The sequence below is a fragment of the Athene cunicularia genome (assembly GCF_003259725.1).
Source record: "Athene cunicularia isolate RWA chromosome 18 unlocalized genomic scaffold, athCun1 chr18_part1, whole genome shotgun sequence".
In the NCBI taxonomy this organism is placed as follows: domain Eukaryota; kingdom Metazoa; phylum Chordata; class Aves; order Strigiformes; family Strigidae; genus Athene; species Athene cunicularia.
The window spans coordinates 10,748,691-10,764,391 of record NW_020799123.1 but is presented as its reverse complement, the minus strand read 5'-3'; the positions used below and the strand labels follow the sequence as shown (position 1 = coordinate 10,764,391).

The 15,701-nt window shown below is 49.4% G+C and overlaps 1 protein-coding gene across 3 annotated transcripts in view; it reads left to right on the top strand.

Moving 5' to 3' along the window:
- Positions 1–6: 6 nt before the first annotated feature.
- The window catches only part of RGS9 (regulator of G protein signaling 9), a 31,052-nt gene continuing 15,357 nt past the window's right edge, over positions 7–15,701 (top strand). For 2 of the 3 annotated variants that reach the window (XM_026861171.1, XM_026861172.1), the window contains exons 1-9: positions 7–92; positions 6,541–6,637; positions 9,304–9,354; positions 9,525–9,631; positions 10,392–10,443; positions 11,492–11,550; positions 11,947–12,023; positions 13,805–13,886; positions 14,264–14,326. In XM_026861171.1, coding sequence (XP_026716972.1) covers positions 30–92; positions 6,541–6,637; positions 9,304–9,354; positions 9,525–9,631; positions 10,392–10,443; positions 11,492–11,550; positions 11,947–12,023; positions 13,805–13,886; positions 14,264–14,326 — 651 coding nt within the window. In that variant the 5' untranslated portion in view covers positions 7–29. Of the gene's footprint in view, positions 93–6,540; positions 6,638–9,078; positions 9,212–9,303; positions 9,355–9,524; positions 9,632–10,391; positions 10,444–11,491; positions 11,551–11,946; positions 12,024–13,804; positions 13,887–14,263; positions 14,327–15,701 lie in introns of those variants that run through there. The other variant, XM_026861170.1, reaches the window with a different exon arrangement.

The following is a 15,701-nucleotide window of genomic DNA, read 5'->3' as shown; positions in this document are numbered from 1 at the left end:
GCTCCCTCCGCTCCCACCGGCCCGGCACCATGACCGTCACACGGCTCGACCAGGGGCAGCGCCACCGCCCGCGGATGGCCTTCCTGAAAAAGGTGAGGGTTAAACAGCGCCGGGGAACAACCGCCCCGTTATGGGCATCAGGACCGGCGGGCACGGCGATGCGGTGACCGGGGCAGCGCTGACCGGTGCTCCGGGAGGGGGGGATCTGTGTTCATAGCATCCTGCCCGCTCACGGCTCCCCGGGGCCCCTCTGGGTGTGTGGGGTCCGAGGGGTGACAGCCCCAGCCGCGGGGGTTTGGGCCATGGCCTGTTGTGGAGCCCCGTGGATCCCACCCGGCTGGAGTTCAGGCTGAGGGGCAACGTGTGCTGAAGTCACGGTGGAAATAAATCTGTAATTTTGTTTATTTTTGTAGCTTAACCGCAGCTGAATTATTCTCCTGACACATTTTCCCATTCTCCCATCTTTTTCCCCAAAGACCCTCAAACCAGTGTAATTTCCCAGGGGAAAACCCATCACCTGCGGTGCCGGGCCACTCAGTTCAGCTCTGGGCCACAGTGGGTCCAGTGTCTGCAGTCCCAGGGCTTCCACCTGATGCCCGCTTCCAGAGGATGTGTCGTGGCCAACTGCCTGCTCTCTGCCTCCTTCCACTTTTTCAGAAACAAGCGTATTTGTGACCAGAAACACTTGAAAGAGTGGAAAGATTTATGCCTACGCTCCTGGATGTGATGCGTAATTTTGTAAAGCATTCCGTTTTTTTTTTTTTTTTTTTTTTTCTGTAGCATTCATTCAAAAGTGTAGCCAGTTTTAGTATAGCTGGTATCTGAGTATCAGAGTGTTAAGCTAGCTTTTCTCACACCCACCTCTCCTGCCTGTGGCTTATCCTGTTGCGTGGAATTAACTGAATTTCCAGTGACGAGTACAGCCAGCCAGTTGCTGTTCAAGTCGTAGTTAGCTCTCCTGCAACGCCCACGACCTGAGGAGGATTCTGGGGGGGAAAAGGGGGGAAATTTGGGGCTGTTTGGTGCTAAGGTATGAGCCTGGCGATAGAGGCACTGTACTTTTTATGCTAGAGGAAGTAAAGAAGGTGTATCCTTTGGTGCTGTGTCTTTCAAGGTAAATGTGTCTGGGGAGCCTGCCAAAGGAAATAACGCTGGGCCAAATTCTGCACTGAGTAATACTCCGTGGAGTTGTGTGTGGGGGTGCAGTGGAGAGGCTGTGTGCTTTGAGAAAACAACTTCCAACAGCTGGGCTTTAGCCGCTCGGTAGGAGCACAGCAGTCTTTGCAAAGTGCTCCCTGTTCCTCAGGTGGGAAGATTTGTTAAAATACAGCAAACTGCTGCCACAAAGCATGTGCTACTCACACCGTGAGCGGCGAGAGGGTTTGAGTAGTTCTAGTGCTTTGCAAGTCTAAGACCTGTTAGCACTAGGAAAGGAAGCTCCCACATAAAGGCTTTGGCTCTCGTCTCCGCTTTCTTTTCCTCCTATGTTCTTTCCAGACCCCGGGGAAGCTGTGTTTGGAGCCTCGGCTGTTACATGACAGTGTGGGATGGATGTATCCTCAGAGCTGCCCTGAAATACTCAGCACCTTCACTGGTTGCCTGTGGTGGGAGCTGAGGATGCTTGACACACGTCCAGCGAGCACCTTGCAGGCTTCGAGCCGCGAGGAGCTAAGATCCTAGAGAGAAGCTTTCTTAATTGCTTAAGCCTGTGCTCAAGCTTTGCCACCAGCTGGCACATGGGCTGTAACCATGGGTTTGCTCCAGCTGCACGGAGGGATTCCAGCCGTGCTGTCAGGCTGCTGGCCCTGGGATGCCTCTGCAGCTGTGGTGCATCTCAGTGCGCCGGTTCTCCGGCAGGCAGCAATCCTGCCATCAGGCAGAGGGAGAGGAAAGGGGCTGCTCTGAGGGCGGAGAGCAGTGCCATGTACTTGCTGTGAGGCTGCTCTGCACAACTCTCGGGCTGGATGTAGAGTTTGGTCTTCGTGGCCGGACCATGGGGGAATCGGAGAGCCCCCTCCAAGGCCCTGCAATGTCTGCTAGTCCATGAAATACTCATGACTGATGCTCAGGTGGTTTTATTCTGTTTTTTTTTTCCCCCTCCTAAACCATCTCGGTAGGAAGAATATTGGCACAAAAGTCTGTCGGGACAGGGAGGAAGCCTCTGAAGTGCATTTTGGCTGTGTGCGCTTGGCCAGATGTTGGGAGAGCTTGAATCAGCCCAAGCTCTTGGTGCCTGTGCCTGCCCCAGCAGCCAGAGTCTGGCCTCTGTTGGCATCAGCTGGCAAAGCAGGAGGCCGCGCAGGGCAGGGCTGTGCTCTCCAGCCGCTGCTGGGCTGTGTATTTTTCCTTGCTGTGCTACATGAGCTGCATTGTGACTCATACCTCGTGGGTAGGGCTGATGGATGCCGCTTGCCTTTTTCCTTTGCCTCCTCTTTATTCTGGTCCTCGATGGCTTCTCCCAAGGCAGCACTACAACTTAGGAGGGACCAGCCTGAGGTCTGCAGTGTGGCTTGGGGCTTCTCCATCCTGGCTTTGAATTTCTGGGCTTCAGCCCTCCCGCAGCTGCTGGCCCTCATCTACCTGGGCATCACCCGAGGTGTGCGAGCACCTGAATTGTGGTTTTGCTGGAAGGAGCTATCCATCAGACTCCTGCTTTCTGTTTAAGTGAGGTCCTGGACTTGGCTGAAGCTGAGCCTTAGGCCAAGCTTAGCCTCATCCCATCCTCCCTTCCCACATCCCAGAGGGGGAGATGCCAGTGCTGCGCGTTTCTGCAGAGCATTGCACCGAGCGTGCCGTGCTCTCAGCCCTGCTGAGAGGTGATGCGCTTGGCCTGGTGGGACCGTGATTCTGTTTGGTTTTGTTGCCACGTGGGTTTAAGTGGGAGGCTTGGCCAGAGTGGTGGCAGCACAGGGAGGGAAGAAGGAGCGTGTGGAGAAAGCCAGCTACAGCCCTGCCTTCCCTACTCACAGATTCACTTCATTTGGATGTGGGATCACTGTGCGCTGGGTGAGAACAGGCGTCTCCTTTCAGCTTTAATTAAGGAAAAGCAGAAAGTTTTAGGTGACTAACAATTTTTTTTTTTCATTTCTTTATTCTGACATCCATGAATGTGGAAAGCAGGATTGTTAGTTGCAGACCTAGAAAACAATTGAATTAGCTTTCTGAGGCTGGAGTTGTGATGGAGGACTGTACTGCTACCTTGGAAATCAGAGCAGGGAGGGATGATCTTTGCAGGCAGTACAGAGAGGGGCTAGAACCGGGCAAATATGATGGAGAAAGCAGCGGTTGTTTAATTATAGCACCAGGAGTGGGTACTTGGTTGTGAGCTGGAGCCTGCTGGGAAAATGTGTCTTTCTTACATCTGAAGCAAAGATGCCTCTGTCTGGGTTGACGCTGTGAGGGGCTGAACTCCTCACCTTGGAAGTGTTTTGCTGTTGCATGCAGAGTGTCAGCACCTGGAGCCCGAGGCTTCGGCAGTGTGGGTGCCCTGACCTTTGGGAGCTGGCGGGTGCCGAGAGGGTAAAGCTCAGAGAAGGAAGGATGGGAAATGCACCCAGGGTAATTCACCCAAGCACTCCATCGGTGCACCCACTTCTCCCTTCTGTGGGAGAGCAGCTGTGCTGGATCCATCCACCTCCTCCAGAACCATGGGCACCCCACCAGTCGCTGAGCATTTGCAGAGAGGACCCTCCCCAGGGCTTCCCACATGCTCTGGAAATGCAGCAATGCCTTTTCTTATCATTTGTGAGTTTGAGTTTGGCTTTGCACTCAGTGAACCCGGTGACTTTTTGCAAGCAGATGGGGGGGGGGCAGACAGTTTTCCTGTTGTCTCCTCTGTGGCTTTTGGGTGAGGCCATGTCCACGTAGAGATTCTGGTTGATATGAAGGGCGACCTCAGTGAGGCTCGTGGCTGGTGGTGGCTTGAGGTGAGCTCACCCCAGAGCCTGGCTCCTTTAACAAGTTCTCCTTGCTGGTATTTACCTCTGCTTGCATTTCCACACATCAACCAGCGTCAGGAAGTGGCTTTTGGCTCTACAAAATTGAAACCAGACAGCGCTTTCCTGGCTGAAAGCGTGACAAAATGGGCTAGAGCCGTTAGCAAAGTAAGCAAGTGTTCCCACTGTATTTTAACCGGCCCTCCTGGCCTCTCCCCGACACGCTGGTGCTGGTAGCAACTCCTAATCACCAGCAACCCCTAATCAGCAGCGTTCCGTTAGGAGAAAAGGAGGAGACAGGCTGAGTTTTGATCAGCAAAGTGCATGGTTTGCAGCCAGAGCGGCAGGCACCCCCCAACAGCAGCTCCCTGGCTCATTTCACTTGTTTCTTTTTAATATATATTATTTCTCCAATGACAAGAGGGAGCCCGCTGGGGTATGAATGTGACAGGAGTCTGGAGCTTTTTGCTGATTGAAGAAAGGGAACATGCTGTGCTGGGAGGCTGTGTGGGAGCCAATTCCTCGCTCTCGGCTGGTAAAGATCCGTCTCTGGAACCCACCGGGGAGCAAATGTCAGCCCCGTGCTGGGGCAGGCTGTGCTGTGCTGCTTGCAGGGAACAAATCCTGCCTGAGCCTGGTGGGACCTGCCCCGTGGTCACGGCACAGCGGTGCAGTGGTGAGGAGCAGTGCTGCATCTACCCCCAGTATCCCCCAGTGCTGTCTGCGGAGAGGACATCCCTTACGGGGTGAGCCTCTTCCCCAGGATACCCGTCATTGCTTAGAGGGAACTGAATCTGAGTTTCCTAAATTACTGCCCTGCCTGCTGGACCGTCCTGCCTCACCTCATCTCACACAGCTACACGGGCATCTCTCCATGCTCAACCTTGAACTTGCTGAGGCCAAAACTGGGGGTTCAGTTAAAAGGTCTAAAACCCCAGAAATCTTCATATTCCATGGCTTTGGGTCCAGTTTTGCTATTTTTAAAATATTTTCTATATTTATACAAATATTTGCGTGAAATATTACCAGGCTTCTCTGTTTTAGTATTAATTTTACACTGGCTTTAAAACAAGTTGAAAATCCATTTTTTACTGTCAAACCCAGAGTGCATCCTGTCACTACAGGCTTAAATCCTCACTGCGCTTGGCAAGGTTTAGGACCAAAGTCACTGTGGTGCCTGTGAAGACAATACTTTTCATTATGCATGAGTGTCATCAAGTTGTGCTCGTTAAATCCTCTAATCCTAATTAAAAAACTACAGCCTTGCCCAAGATGAATGTGCGGAGAGACCAAATTGGTCCTGTTGGACCAGTTTTGATTTAGTATCTCTGGAAGCAGAAGACAAAAAGAAGAGCATCTTCCACAAAGCCAGATAATCTAAAATGAGGAGATGAGTGTGCCCCAACTCTCCCCGTCTGAGTGGAAGTTCCTAAGGGCAAGAAAGAGGCTCTTGTGCTTTTGGGATGGTGCTAGTAGGAAGTCAAAAATAAGAGGAGGAAAATACCTTTAAAAATTGTTGTCTTTAAAAAAGAAATAAAATTGGGAACCAGAAATAAAAGAATACTGGCCCTGAGGGTGAGCTTCATCCTCTGTAACAGGATCTGTTAAAAACGAGTCATCAGCAGCATCCCTCGGGAATCAAAGGCGGGAGATGCTGCCAGATAGGAGGGTGAGTTGTTCCGATGGTGTCTGTGCCCGTCCTCGGAGGGACTGAGCTTTGCTGCCCACAGACAGGACTAAGGCCCAGGGTGGGTGGGTGCAGCCGGCCACAGGAACGGCCGGGGAGTCCCTTGTACCCCTCCTTCCTCCGGGCTGGGCTCTGTTTCAGTGTTTGCAGTCTGCTTTCCCACATGTAAATTCTGGTCCCCGCTGTAATCAGTCCTTGGCCAGCTTTTCAAAGCCTTGGCTCGGATGGTGGCTGTGCTTTCTCAAAGGACAGGCCGTTCTCATCTCCCCTGGGTTTGAGCTTCTTGCTCAGCCCCGGAGCAAAGCGGTGTGCTTTTCCTGTTGCTCTTCTAAAGTCTTGTCTGGTTATTATCTGCAGACCAGAATCAGAACCTTTGCTGTTTGGTCTCCAGCCAAAATATTGCTTATTTTCTTGGTACAATATCTACAAGTCCATGCACAGCTGGATTATTTGTGCAATAGAAGCACAGATTTTATTTCCTCCCCCCCTCTTTTTTTTTTTTTTTTTTTTTTTTTTTTTTTTTTTTTTTTTTTTTTTTTCTTATTGCCCCAGCAAATAGCCCACTAAGCCAGAGAAGAACATTTATGGATATCAGAGATTATTTTTTTTAATATATTTTTTCTTTTTAGCTTAACTCCCATGAAGTAGTTACATCCTGTCCCTTGTCTGCTAATGCTGGCCATACGTGTGTGTCTTCTGTAGGAGGGAGTGACACTGTGAGTCAGTGTGAGAGCTGACATGGTTTGGAGGTGGCACCTCTAGTGGCAAGGGGAGGTTTGCAGAGGACTGTGGCCACTGCATCCCTTCCTGTGGCGTGTCCCTGCGCACCCACCTGGGATGCTGCGCAGAGCTACAGCGGTCCTGGGGCTCCCTCCTGTCCGCCTCTGTAACACACCCCATCCCTGCCGTGCTTTGCAGATCGAAGCGCTTATGATGGAGATGCAGAATCCAGACACAGGCATCAAGACGCAGACGCAGAGGGTGCTGATCACGAACATCCCACATGCTGTGGCAGGTAGGAGCTTCGCCGGGGGCAGGGACCAGGCCAGGAAGTTCATCAGAGAAAAGCTGTGTGTGGACCCTGTGGCCACCCCAGGGTTACCGCTATCTGGCTGCATACTGGAGCCTGCGTTCCCAATAAATATTTGCTGTACATCCTTTGAGGCGTACCTGCTCCCTTTATCTCCTCGCTCATCTCACTCCCAGCTGTTTGAATCAGAGATTCAAAAAGATTGATAATCACACTCTTTTAGCTGTCTCGTGTGAGTTTAACTCAAGGGACCTTGTTTCCTCTTGGTGAGTAGGTGCTTCGGCCTCCAGACCTGTCATATTCCCAGTAACACTGGATCACAAGGAAAGATAAATATCAAAATCCAATTAAAATAGGCAGCCTGGAGTCAGACTGAAAGATGGTACTTCAGAAATGAGCAATAAACAATTATTCTTCCCTTTTTAATGTTTTCTGCTCATAGTAATTTTTCTTCAGTATGCAGGAAAGGAACAAAATATTCAACCCACTTCTCTGCCTCTACATGACAGCTTTTCCTCCTTCAAGCAGGCTGAAGAAGAAACAGATGGGAGCTGTGCTGTGTCATGGATGGCATTACAGGCAGCTGCTCTTGTTGTCTCCTTTGTGCCTGCTAGCTCCTTTCACAGGGCACTCTCAGTACCTCTGCTTCCCTGTTCTCCAAGCCTCTGCAAAAGCTCTTGGGAGGGATCCTCCACTATAAATATTCACGTGTGCTGTGAATCGTTTCCTCTTCCTGCTTTGGTCTTTCTGCAGCACTTTGAAATTTAGAACAAAAACTCCTGCTGAAACCAGTGAGCTTGCTCTAGGCAACTCAGGAGACAGTTTAGCCAAAGAAATTATTTTTTCCCCACTGTATTTGCAAAGCCCAGTAGGCCCTGGGTGTTGTTTGCCCCGATTTTTTTTCTTAAATGAGGAAGCAGAGGCACTGAGATGAAGTCACTTGCCCATGGGTACAGTCAGTCATTGAAAGAGTAAAGGAGAACTTGGACAACATCTGAAGCTTGTTCTCAGCAGCACCCTCCATGCATTACAGCACAAACCATACCCTGGCTTACATTGCTGTTACGCAGCTGAGTTTGGTGGAGTGCTCTGCATCGGCAAAGGAGCTGGCCTTGCCTCCCTTAGCTGTTAGTGAATAATCTAGGCAGTGCTGCAGAAAAGATTCCTCTGTACTGAAGATGACATGCCACCTAGGTTAAGTGCAGGGGGAACAAGTACTTCTCTTAATGTCTGACCAATGTAAAATACCACTTCCTAAAATTCCATGGTTAGATGATGTGGAGGGAAGATGCCCGTTGATGCTCATCCTCTTTGTGTGCTGTCTGCCTTGTTCTGGTTCCTTAACCAGGATTGCTACAAGTTCCCTCTTGTTAAGTCATAAATTCTAGTCGACTTCCGACAGGCAAGTGAGTTCCAGTTTCCTTTCATGGTGGTCATCACTCTATAAACATATTTTTAGTGCTGTGCAAGTTGCATATATACTGGTTGGCTTCTGGGTGTTGCAAAAGAGACTGATTTGTGTTTAGTGAGGGAATGGTGAAGACGTTAGAGCAGTGGACACGGATCCACTGAAGAGAGCTCGGCTCTTCACATGCAGGAAGCTAACTGGTTAAATTCAGTGTCAGTAAAATGGCTTACAACAGAAAAGGCAAATAAACCTCCACATTAAATGTGCACCTTTGGGGAAAATGCTTACAGAGAGAGCTGTCTAGAAATGAGTGATGAGATAATCCTTTAATTTCATCTATTTCAGGAAGCAGGCGGTAGGATAAGAGCTCTGAGCCCCTATTAGAAAGTTAAGTCATCACTGCAATGTCAAGAAAGGTCAACACCTCCACCTGCAATCCTAGGGGACATTTGGAGGAAAAGACCAATAACCGCTCAGGGAATGAGGGCGGTTTTGCCCTGTTTAGATGGAAGGAGATTCATGAAATTTGCCCCCAGAACATAAAACTAAAACTGCTGGAGGTGTATGCTGACTGTGGCCGTGACTCGTCACACTCCAACAGAAGAACTGGGAGAGGTGAAGTGTTTATGAATGCAGAAATCTTGCTTCCCTCTGATCTGTCCTGTTACCACCACAGCTTGGGTCTGAGCCTCAGACATCCCTTCTGCGCTGAAAGTCATGTCTTGAAGGACTCAAGAGGACCAGACACTGGTCTCTTACTAAAACTGAGACAGGACCGTGCTCTGTGAATCTGGAGACGCTTTGCAGTGGATCTGTCAGGACAAGACGGTGCAAAACAAGGGGCACTTCACCTTCCCTGGGTGTGGAAGCTGTTGGCATTGCTTAAATCCTTTCTAAGCCCGTGATGAGGGTTTAAGTGTTGCTCAGACCACGTGTGGTTCTGCACCCTCACGCTGTGCCATCCTGAGGTCACTGCCAGGCTCAGGCTCCCTCTCCCAGGGACTGGTGCCTGCTTGGTCAGGAGAAAGCCTGAATGACAGCATGGCCAGTGGGAGACCAACAGTGGGTTTTATCTCCTCTTGTCTTGTATGGTGCATTGGAAAACACGTTTGCAAAAAGGAGTCTGAGCACTCGGTGGGATCCAGAGCACAGTGAGGGCTGAGGACTGGAGAGGTCTCGTTTTCACCCATGGATTTTGGCACGCTCCCAATTTTAAGCACCTGACATTTTCTTTGCTTCACAGGTAATGATATCTTCCAGTGGATTCTCCAACGCTTGCAGATCACTGAGGAAGGTGGGTAGAAATGTAAAAAGTGAGGCTTTTTCAGCTTCAAGTTGTAAAACTTTAAGGTCTCCATAGACAAAACCTCTTAGATGAATTCTTCTCTCCTGAGTAGCAGCTCGCTTTTAAATTCCAGCGCGGTGTTTCTGTGCAATCGAAACGTCTGCTTTCTCCATTTTCAGAGGCACTCCACCTGGGGGACCTGTTTGTCAAATATGGGTACATCTACCCTCTTCTGGAGCCAAAGAATCTCACCCTTAAGACAGACGGCAGCCTGTACAGGTTTCAAGTGAGTCTCACCTTTTCTAAAGCCGTTGCGAGCGAGTTCAGCACTAGTTTTAAAAACAGGCAGCTGGGACAGTTCCCCGGGAGCTGTAGTTGTGAGGCCGCGCTGTGTAGCTGTGCTGGTCGTTCTGTGTGCAGGAGGAAGGGATCCACAGAGAAACCCCAGGCCGGTTCCCCTGGTTCCATGTGTCAGATTACAGTTTACAGGGAAACTGTGATACTTCCTTCAACTAAATCAGCGTACTTGTTCAACTTCAAAATAGCTGTGCTTTCTTCCAAACGCACGTCCCCTTCCAGGTCTTAAAGTAGCAAATGGTATTGCTGCTTGAAAATGGAATGATGTGGGGAGAGTGAATGGTGAATATAGGAAAAACATAGTAATAACAGGATCTTATCAAGGTTCATGGACTGTTTCCACTACGATGGGAAACTAGGGCACTTTTGTTGGTATTTTGAATCGGGAGTCTGGTTCCCACGTGGTGCCAGATCAGGCTCCAGCATCAGGCCGAAGGCTCAGGCAGGAGTGAGAGGTTGCCCCTGTTAACCCATTGCAGAGCAGGAGTGGATTTGGCGTTGGCAGTCTGTGACCTCCGTTCTGCTGCTGTAGCTGGCCCACACCACCCTGCGAGCGGACACGCAGCGGGGCGGCTGAGGCTCTGCGTGTAGCAGGGAACTTTCCTTGCCCTCCGGTGTGGGTGATGTCGTGTGCCTCTGGGCACGAGTTCAGGGTACTCTGCACTAACCAAAGGCTTGCTTTCCTGCAGACCCCCTATTTCTGGCCGGCGCAGAGCTGGCCTGCTGATGACACAGACTATGGTAAGTGATAGCATTGTATGTGTTTAGGTGTAGCGCAAGCCCATGTGTTCGTGCACGCAGTCCTGCACCGCGTTCGCTGTTCATCTTTTTGTGCTGCATGTCCAGATGCGATAACCAGCCCTTGCATTTTCTTTCATGCTATTTTATGAATAATTCTCAGTAATGCGGAACTGAGGGAGTGCTCTGGATGTGACCACCTTGTGGTGGCCTTGATGAGATAAAGTGCTTAAGCTCCTCTTACACTGCAGTAAAAGCCATCAGACTGGAACACATCTGAAATGCTCTCTGGGTAGGGAAGACTTTAAACACAAGGTTAGATTTCCCTGAGTAGTTAAGTGGGTTCCTGGATCTGAGCCCAAGACTGTCTTCCTGTATATATGGATCAAGCCCTGCATTCAGAGATGGTTCTTTCTTTATATAATGGAAGTGGCTTCCAGTGTCTCCTGATGGCACTTCCATACCAATCTTGTGTTGCCTTTATAATGCTTTTTATTATAGGGCTGGTCATGAAGCTTGGGCTGCTCAGCTTGGTTTGCTGCTGTGGACTGTGCAGTTCACAGATTGATTTGTTTATACCAAGGTTGTCCTCTGTGGCTTTTGTCTACATTATGCTTCTGGGGAAATAAAAAATCCCATTTTAGATTGGAATGTTTTTAATAGAACTTGGAGCAAAACACTGGCCTGTGTTCGGAAAACTTGGAGGTCAAACTCTGAGGAACCTCAACATCTTAAAGATTTGTTCCAGTGTCCTTTGAGCCATGAAACCCTGGCTGAGTCCCCGCAGGAGGAGGGACTGCTGGCAGGAGGCACACGCTGCCCATTCTGTGTGGCTGCTCCCAGCCTGGGCACTGGCTCCTGGAGCATCAGTGACAGAGTGAAAGCACCAAGTTCATTTTTTTTTTTTTTCAGTGAGCTTGGGGCTCATGCCTGGGGAGATATTGTGACAAACAAAAATTCCTGTGTTTGTCATGTGGGTGAATTTTTAATTATTCTTGGACAGGTTGGTCTCTAAGTGTAACTGACTGCTTATTTGCTTCTCCCTCCATAGCAATTTACCTAGCGAAGAAGAACATTAAGAGGAAAGGGATTTTAGAAGAATATGAGAAGGTAAGGAGATGTTGATACTTGTCCACTGCAAGCCCCTCGTTTGCTGTAGCTTTAGCCCTTTGTTGCTAATGAATGGAATGGAGCAAAAAAATCACCCCTTCAGTTGCATGAGGTGTTACTCCAGCAGTGTCAAAAGCTGAAATTTTGGAAGTGAAAAAGTGGCCAGTACGGGAAAATACGCTGAAGTCAATGATAATTTTAGCAGGGATAATTGCTCTCCTTGCAGTGGTATTTTTGAACTGTTGCAATTCATGTAATTACATTCAGAACAATCCAGATTTCTTGGCTCACTTGCCAACCTGGCCTAGTTGAGCGATGAAGAGTCAAGAAAACCCTAGCATGGGAGCTCCTTGTCCAGAATTTTCACACTAACTGCTTTTTTTATTTTTATTCCAGGAACATTACAACATGCTCAATCAAAAAATAAACTACAAGTGGGATTTTGTTATTATGCAGGCCAAAGAGCAGTATAAGTGAGTTGATTTATGTTCCCTTATTTGCTGCATCGTTGAGGAGGGTAGGGAGAGGCAGAGCTTCACCGTTTTGGTGCACAGTTAAAATTACAGTGTAAAAACATAAGCTGCAGCTTTAAAATAACTTGCGAGTGCCCCCCAAGGTTGTGAAACAAACCTGTTTTTCCTATCGGCTCGGGGTTCCTCCGTTTAACAAGGACACTTTGTTCACTTTGTACTTTGTGAATGAAAGATTTCGGAGGTTTTCTGATGACCGGGTGCCTGCTTGCAAAGCCTCACCCTCACCCGCTGTGCCTGTGTTCCTCTCCCTGCCTGGCATTTGTCTGCCAAAGCCGTGGAATCGCTGCGGTTTGTGAGAGCACAGGCGGGGGTGGGCGCCTTTCCTGCCGACACCTACGCCTGCCTCTTTGCAGAAGGTTTTTGCACATGCGTAAATGTGCAAGTGGACATTTAGATTTTGCACCTGATGTGACTCCCTGAGCAAGCCGGGGTCTGATGCTGCAGCGTGCAAGCTCCCGTTAGAGACAGCTGCTTTTAGCGCACGGTTGTCCATGAGCATTTGTGGATCAGGCCGCTGGACTTAGGAGCTGTTACTGGTCTGGTTCAGTTATTGCTTACACATGTCTCACAGTTGAACTGAACGGCCTGAATCAAGGAGCAGTAAATGTTCCCAGCAGGGACTTCTGGAGAAAACTCTGAAGTGCATACTTAGGCACCCAGCCAAAATTACTTGATTTTAGGAGCTGAATCCTTCAAATTCGCAGGAAAGTCAGTGAACGTGAGATGGGATTACTCCTTTGGAGATAGGATCTTTCCTACCTCTGGGGATTCCTTTTAGCTTTTTTACCTCCCAGCGCGGCAGGCACTGCCTCTGCTGTTCAGCAGCATTTCTGTCTTCACTGGGATGGTAGCCAAGTCGTCAGAATACAGCTCATCAGATAACTGTCTCATTAAACACGAGACTGTTGTTCTTGTAAATTGAGGTCAGACTTAGGCTAAGAGATGCCAAATGCAGTTTTAAAGTTAGATACTGAGACTGTGTCTGAACTGGTAGATTAAACACGTCTGAGGCTGTTTGATGGTGCTGCTGGGGCAGACCAGTGCAGAACAACTCGCATCCACCCTGTTAACCACAGCAGGGTGGCCACATGCAAACAACCTTTTGGGAATGCTCCCTTGCCCCTGCTGAGTCCCAGATTGTGCCCAGGACTTGTCTGGGAAAGAATTAGTTGGTCCAAGCCCAAACCATGCTAGTGCCTCTTCTATTTAATAGTAGAGGTGATTTGGGGTTTAGTGCCTGGGAACGCTGCTTGGTACCGTTTTCATATCGTTCCTGTGAGAAATTCCCCCTTTTACTGCGAGACAGGGACGAGACGTGTCCGGGATGTATCTCTGCATGGCAGTTCTCAGATGCTGCCCCGGGGACATTGCAGATGGATAAACACGAGGCAGCAGGACTGACCGCAAGCGGCGGGTTGTTAGTGTAAGACTACGGAAAAGCTGTCTGTCTAATCAAAAGAGGATGTGTCTGCTCCCAACTGAGCTCAGGAAGATGATGATTTCTCAAAAGCTATGGTCATGTGTGGCCATGTGAGCAGCACGGTCTGCAGTCCAGAATTAGCTGGGGTAAGATGTGGTCAGGAGCATCGTGCAGTCAGGCAAGGACCCCTGGGGCAGGGGAGGCTGGAGGTGTGTGTCCCCTTTCTTGTCCCACTGGTTTCAGGAGAGCAGTATTCATTGAATTCCCCTGGTGGAGTCAAATCCTGTTCTTGGCTTTGCAGGGCGGGGAAGGAGCGGAAGAAGGCGGATAGGTATGCCCTGGACTGCCAGGAGAGAGCCTACTGGCTTGTGAACCGGACTCCCGTAAGTAGAGGATGTCACTGTGTGGCTTTAGTGCCTCGGTGGTGCCCTCCCTGCAGCCCCCTGGGTCAAACTCCCACACGCGAGGGCGTGGCCTCGGGCTGTGCACCCTGTAGCTTCTCATCAGGGAAGGGGTCAGCCCGGGCCTGCCCTGAGTCCAAACCTTTCTCCTTGGTTCTTCTCCCAGGTGCGAGGGAGGGAGGTCTGGCTGCAGCACCCCGTGCTCTGAGGGGAGCGTTTCCAGATTTGAGGAGCACTGCTGGTGGGGAGCTGATGGCAGTGGAGCCCGGTGGGGCACGGGGGACTCCTCATGCATTTGTGTGAACCACAGACTTTAAAACAAATTATTTACAAAGCTATTTGTTTCTTGTTCATAACAGCCTGGCATGCTAGACGTCCTCGAGTACGGATTAGACCGTGTAACGGATCCCAATGAAAATAAGGTAAACCAGGTGAGACAGGGTTTGTTGGTTTGTTTGTTGTTTTTTTTTTTTTCCACACCTACTGAATTTTATTAGGAGGACCCAGACAGTGTCCCTGGGACTGTTGATTCTTGGGCAGTGCAGGCTGAGAGAGTCAGCTCAGCTGTGGCAGCCAAACAGGCCAGAGGTTGAAGCCGCCTCATTGTCCAGTAGGGTGGGGCCCTCAAAATAGGCTTTGGCAGCTTCTTTTGGCTTGACAATCCTTTGTCAGCTTTCTTGCCACACCAGTTAGTGTGAGTGCTTAGCTACAGGACATGTTTTCTTTGCTGGTGAAACTGAATTAAGGAATCCTCTATTTCCAGATGCTCGTTGCTGCCTTTTTGTTAGTGTTGAAGGAACTGTGTGGGGCCTAAAGGATCAAAGGAATGATCCAGGTTTAAAATAAAATTACATAATACCTCCAAAAGGGTGAGATGTGGCAAGAAGATTGTGCGGTGGGTAGGAGACACAAAATGGTGCCTGAAAATGCATATTGTATAGCTAGACTATTGAGAAATGGAATTAATGAACTGAGACTGTGGAGGCTGTAACCGGGTGGGACTGGTTCAGAGTCCACAACGGGACAAATGCAGTCAGTGGATGAGGAGGTGGAGCTGCTCTTCTCTTTCTCCTTCAGTACTTCTAAGTGATCCTGTGTTTGTGCACTTAACGGTGTTCATTTGGAATTGAAGTCAAAGCCTCTCTGGGCAATTACATGCAAATGTTAGTGTGATCACACTCACTGTATTCCCACAACTTCTCACTTTTGTAACAGCCTTTAAACATCTCAACAGCCAGAGGCAGGATAATTGCTTTGGCCAACTGTGTTCTGTTGCTATAGAGACTGAAAATGAGCAAAATGTAGGGTTGGGGTGTATTTTATTTTTTTCTTGCTCTAAGCAGCAGCTGCTTAGAGCCTTTTAAGAGAAAAGGAGCGGTGGAAAGGGAGAGGGATGGAAAAGAGGAGTAAGCCAACTTCTCGCCCACATTTTTACAGCTGACATGGAAGGAGATTTCAGGTTTGCAAACGGTCTGAAAGCCCCAAGCCAGCTGCCAGCTGCTTGGTAGCACAGAGGAAGTGAGCTGAGGGATCTCTGTTCAGTTCCCACCCTGGACATGAGGTGGTTGTTGCCCTCCATCAGCAGAGACTCCAAGGAGAGCCTGAGCCAAAGGACACCAGCTTTGGGGTGACTTCACTTCCTTTGTCCTTTAAGCTGGTCTCTGAGCTGTGCCTTCTCTCTGGAGGCTGAGCTGAAGAGGGAAGGTTCTTCTTGCTCCTCTTTTTGCTTTTGAAAGAGTGATTGACAATACACGAGCCACTTGAAAGCCCACATAGAGCCACGTTTGGACTAGCAGC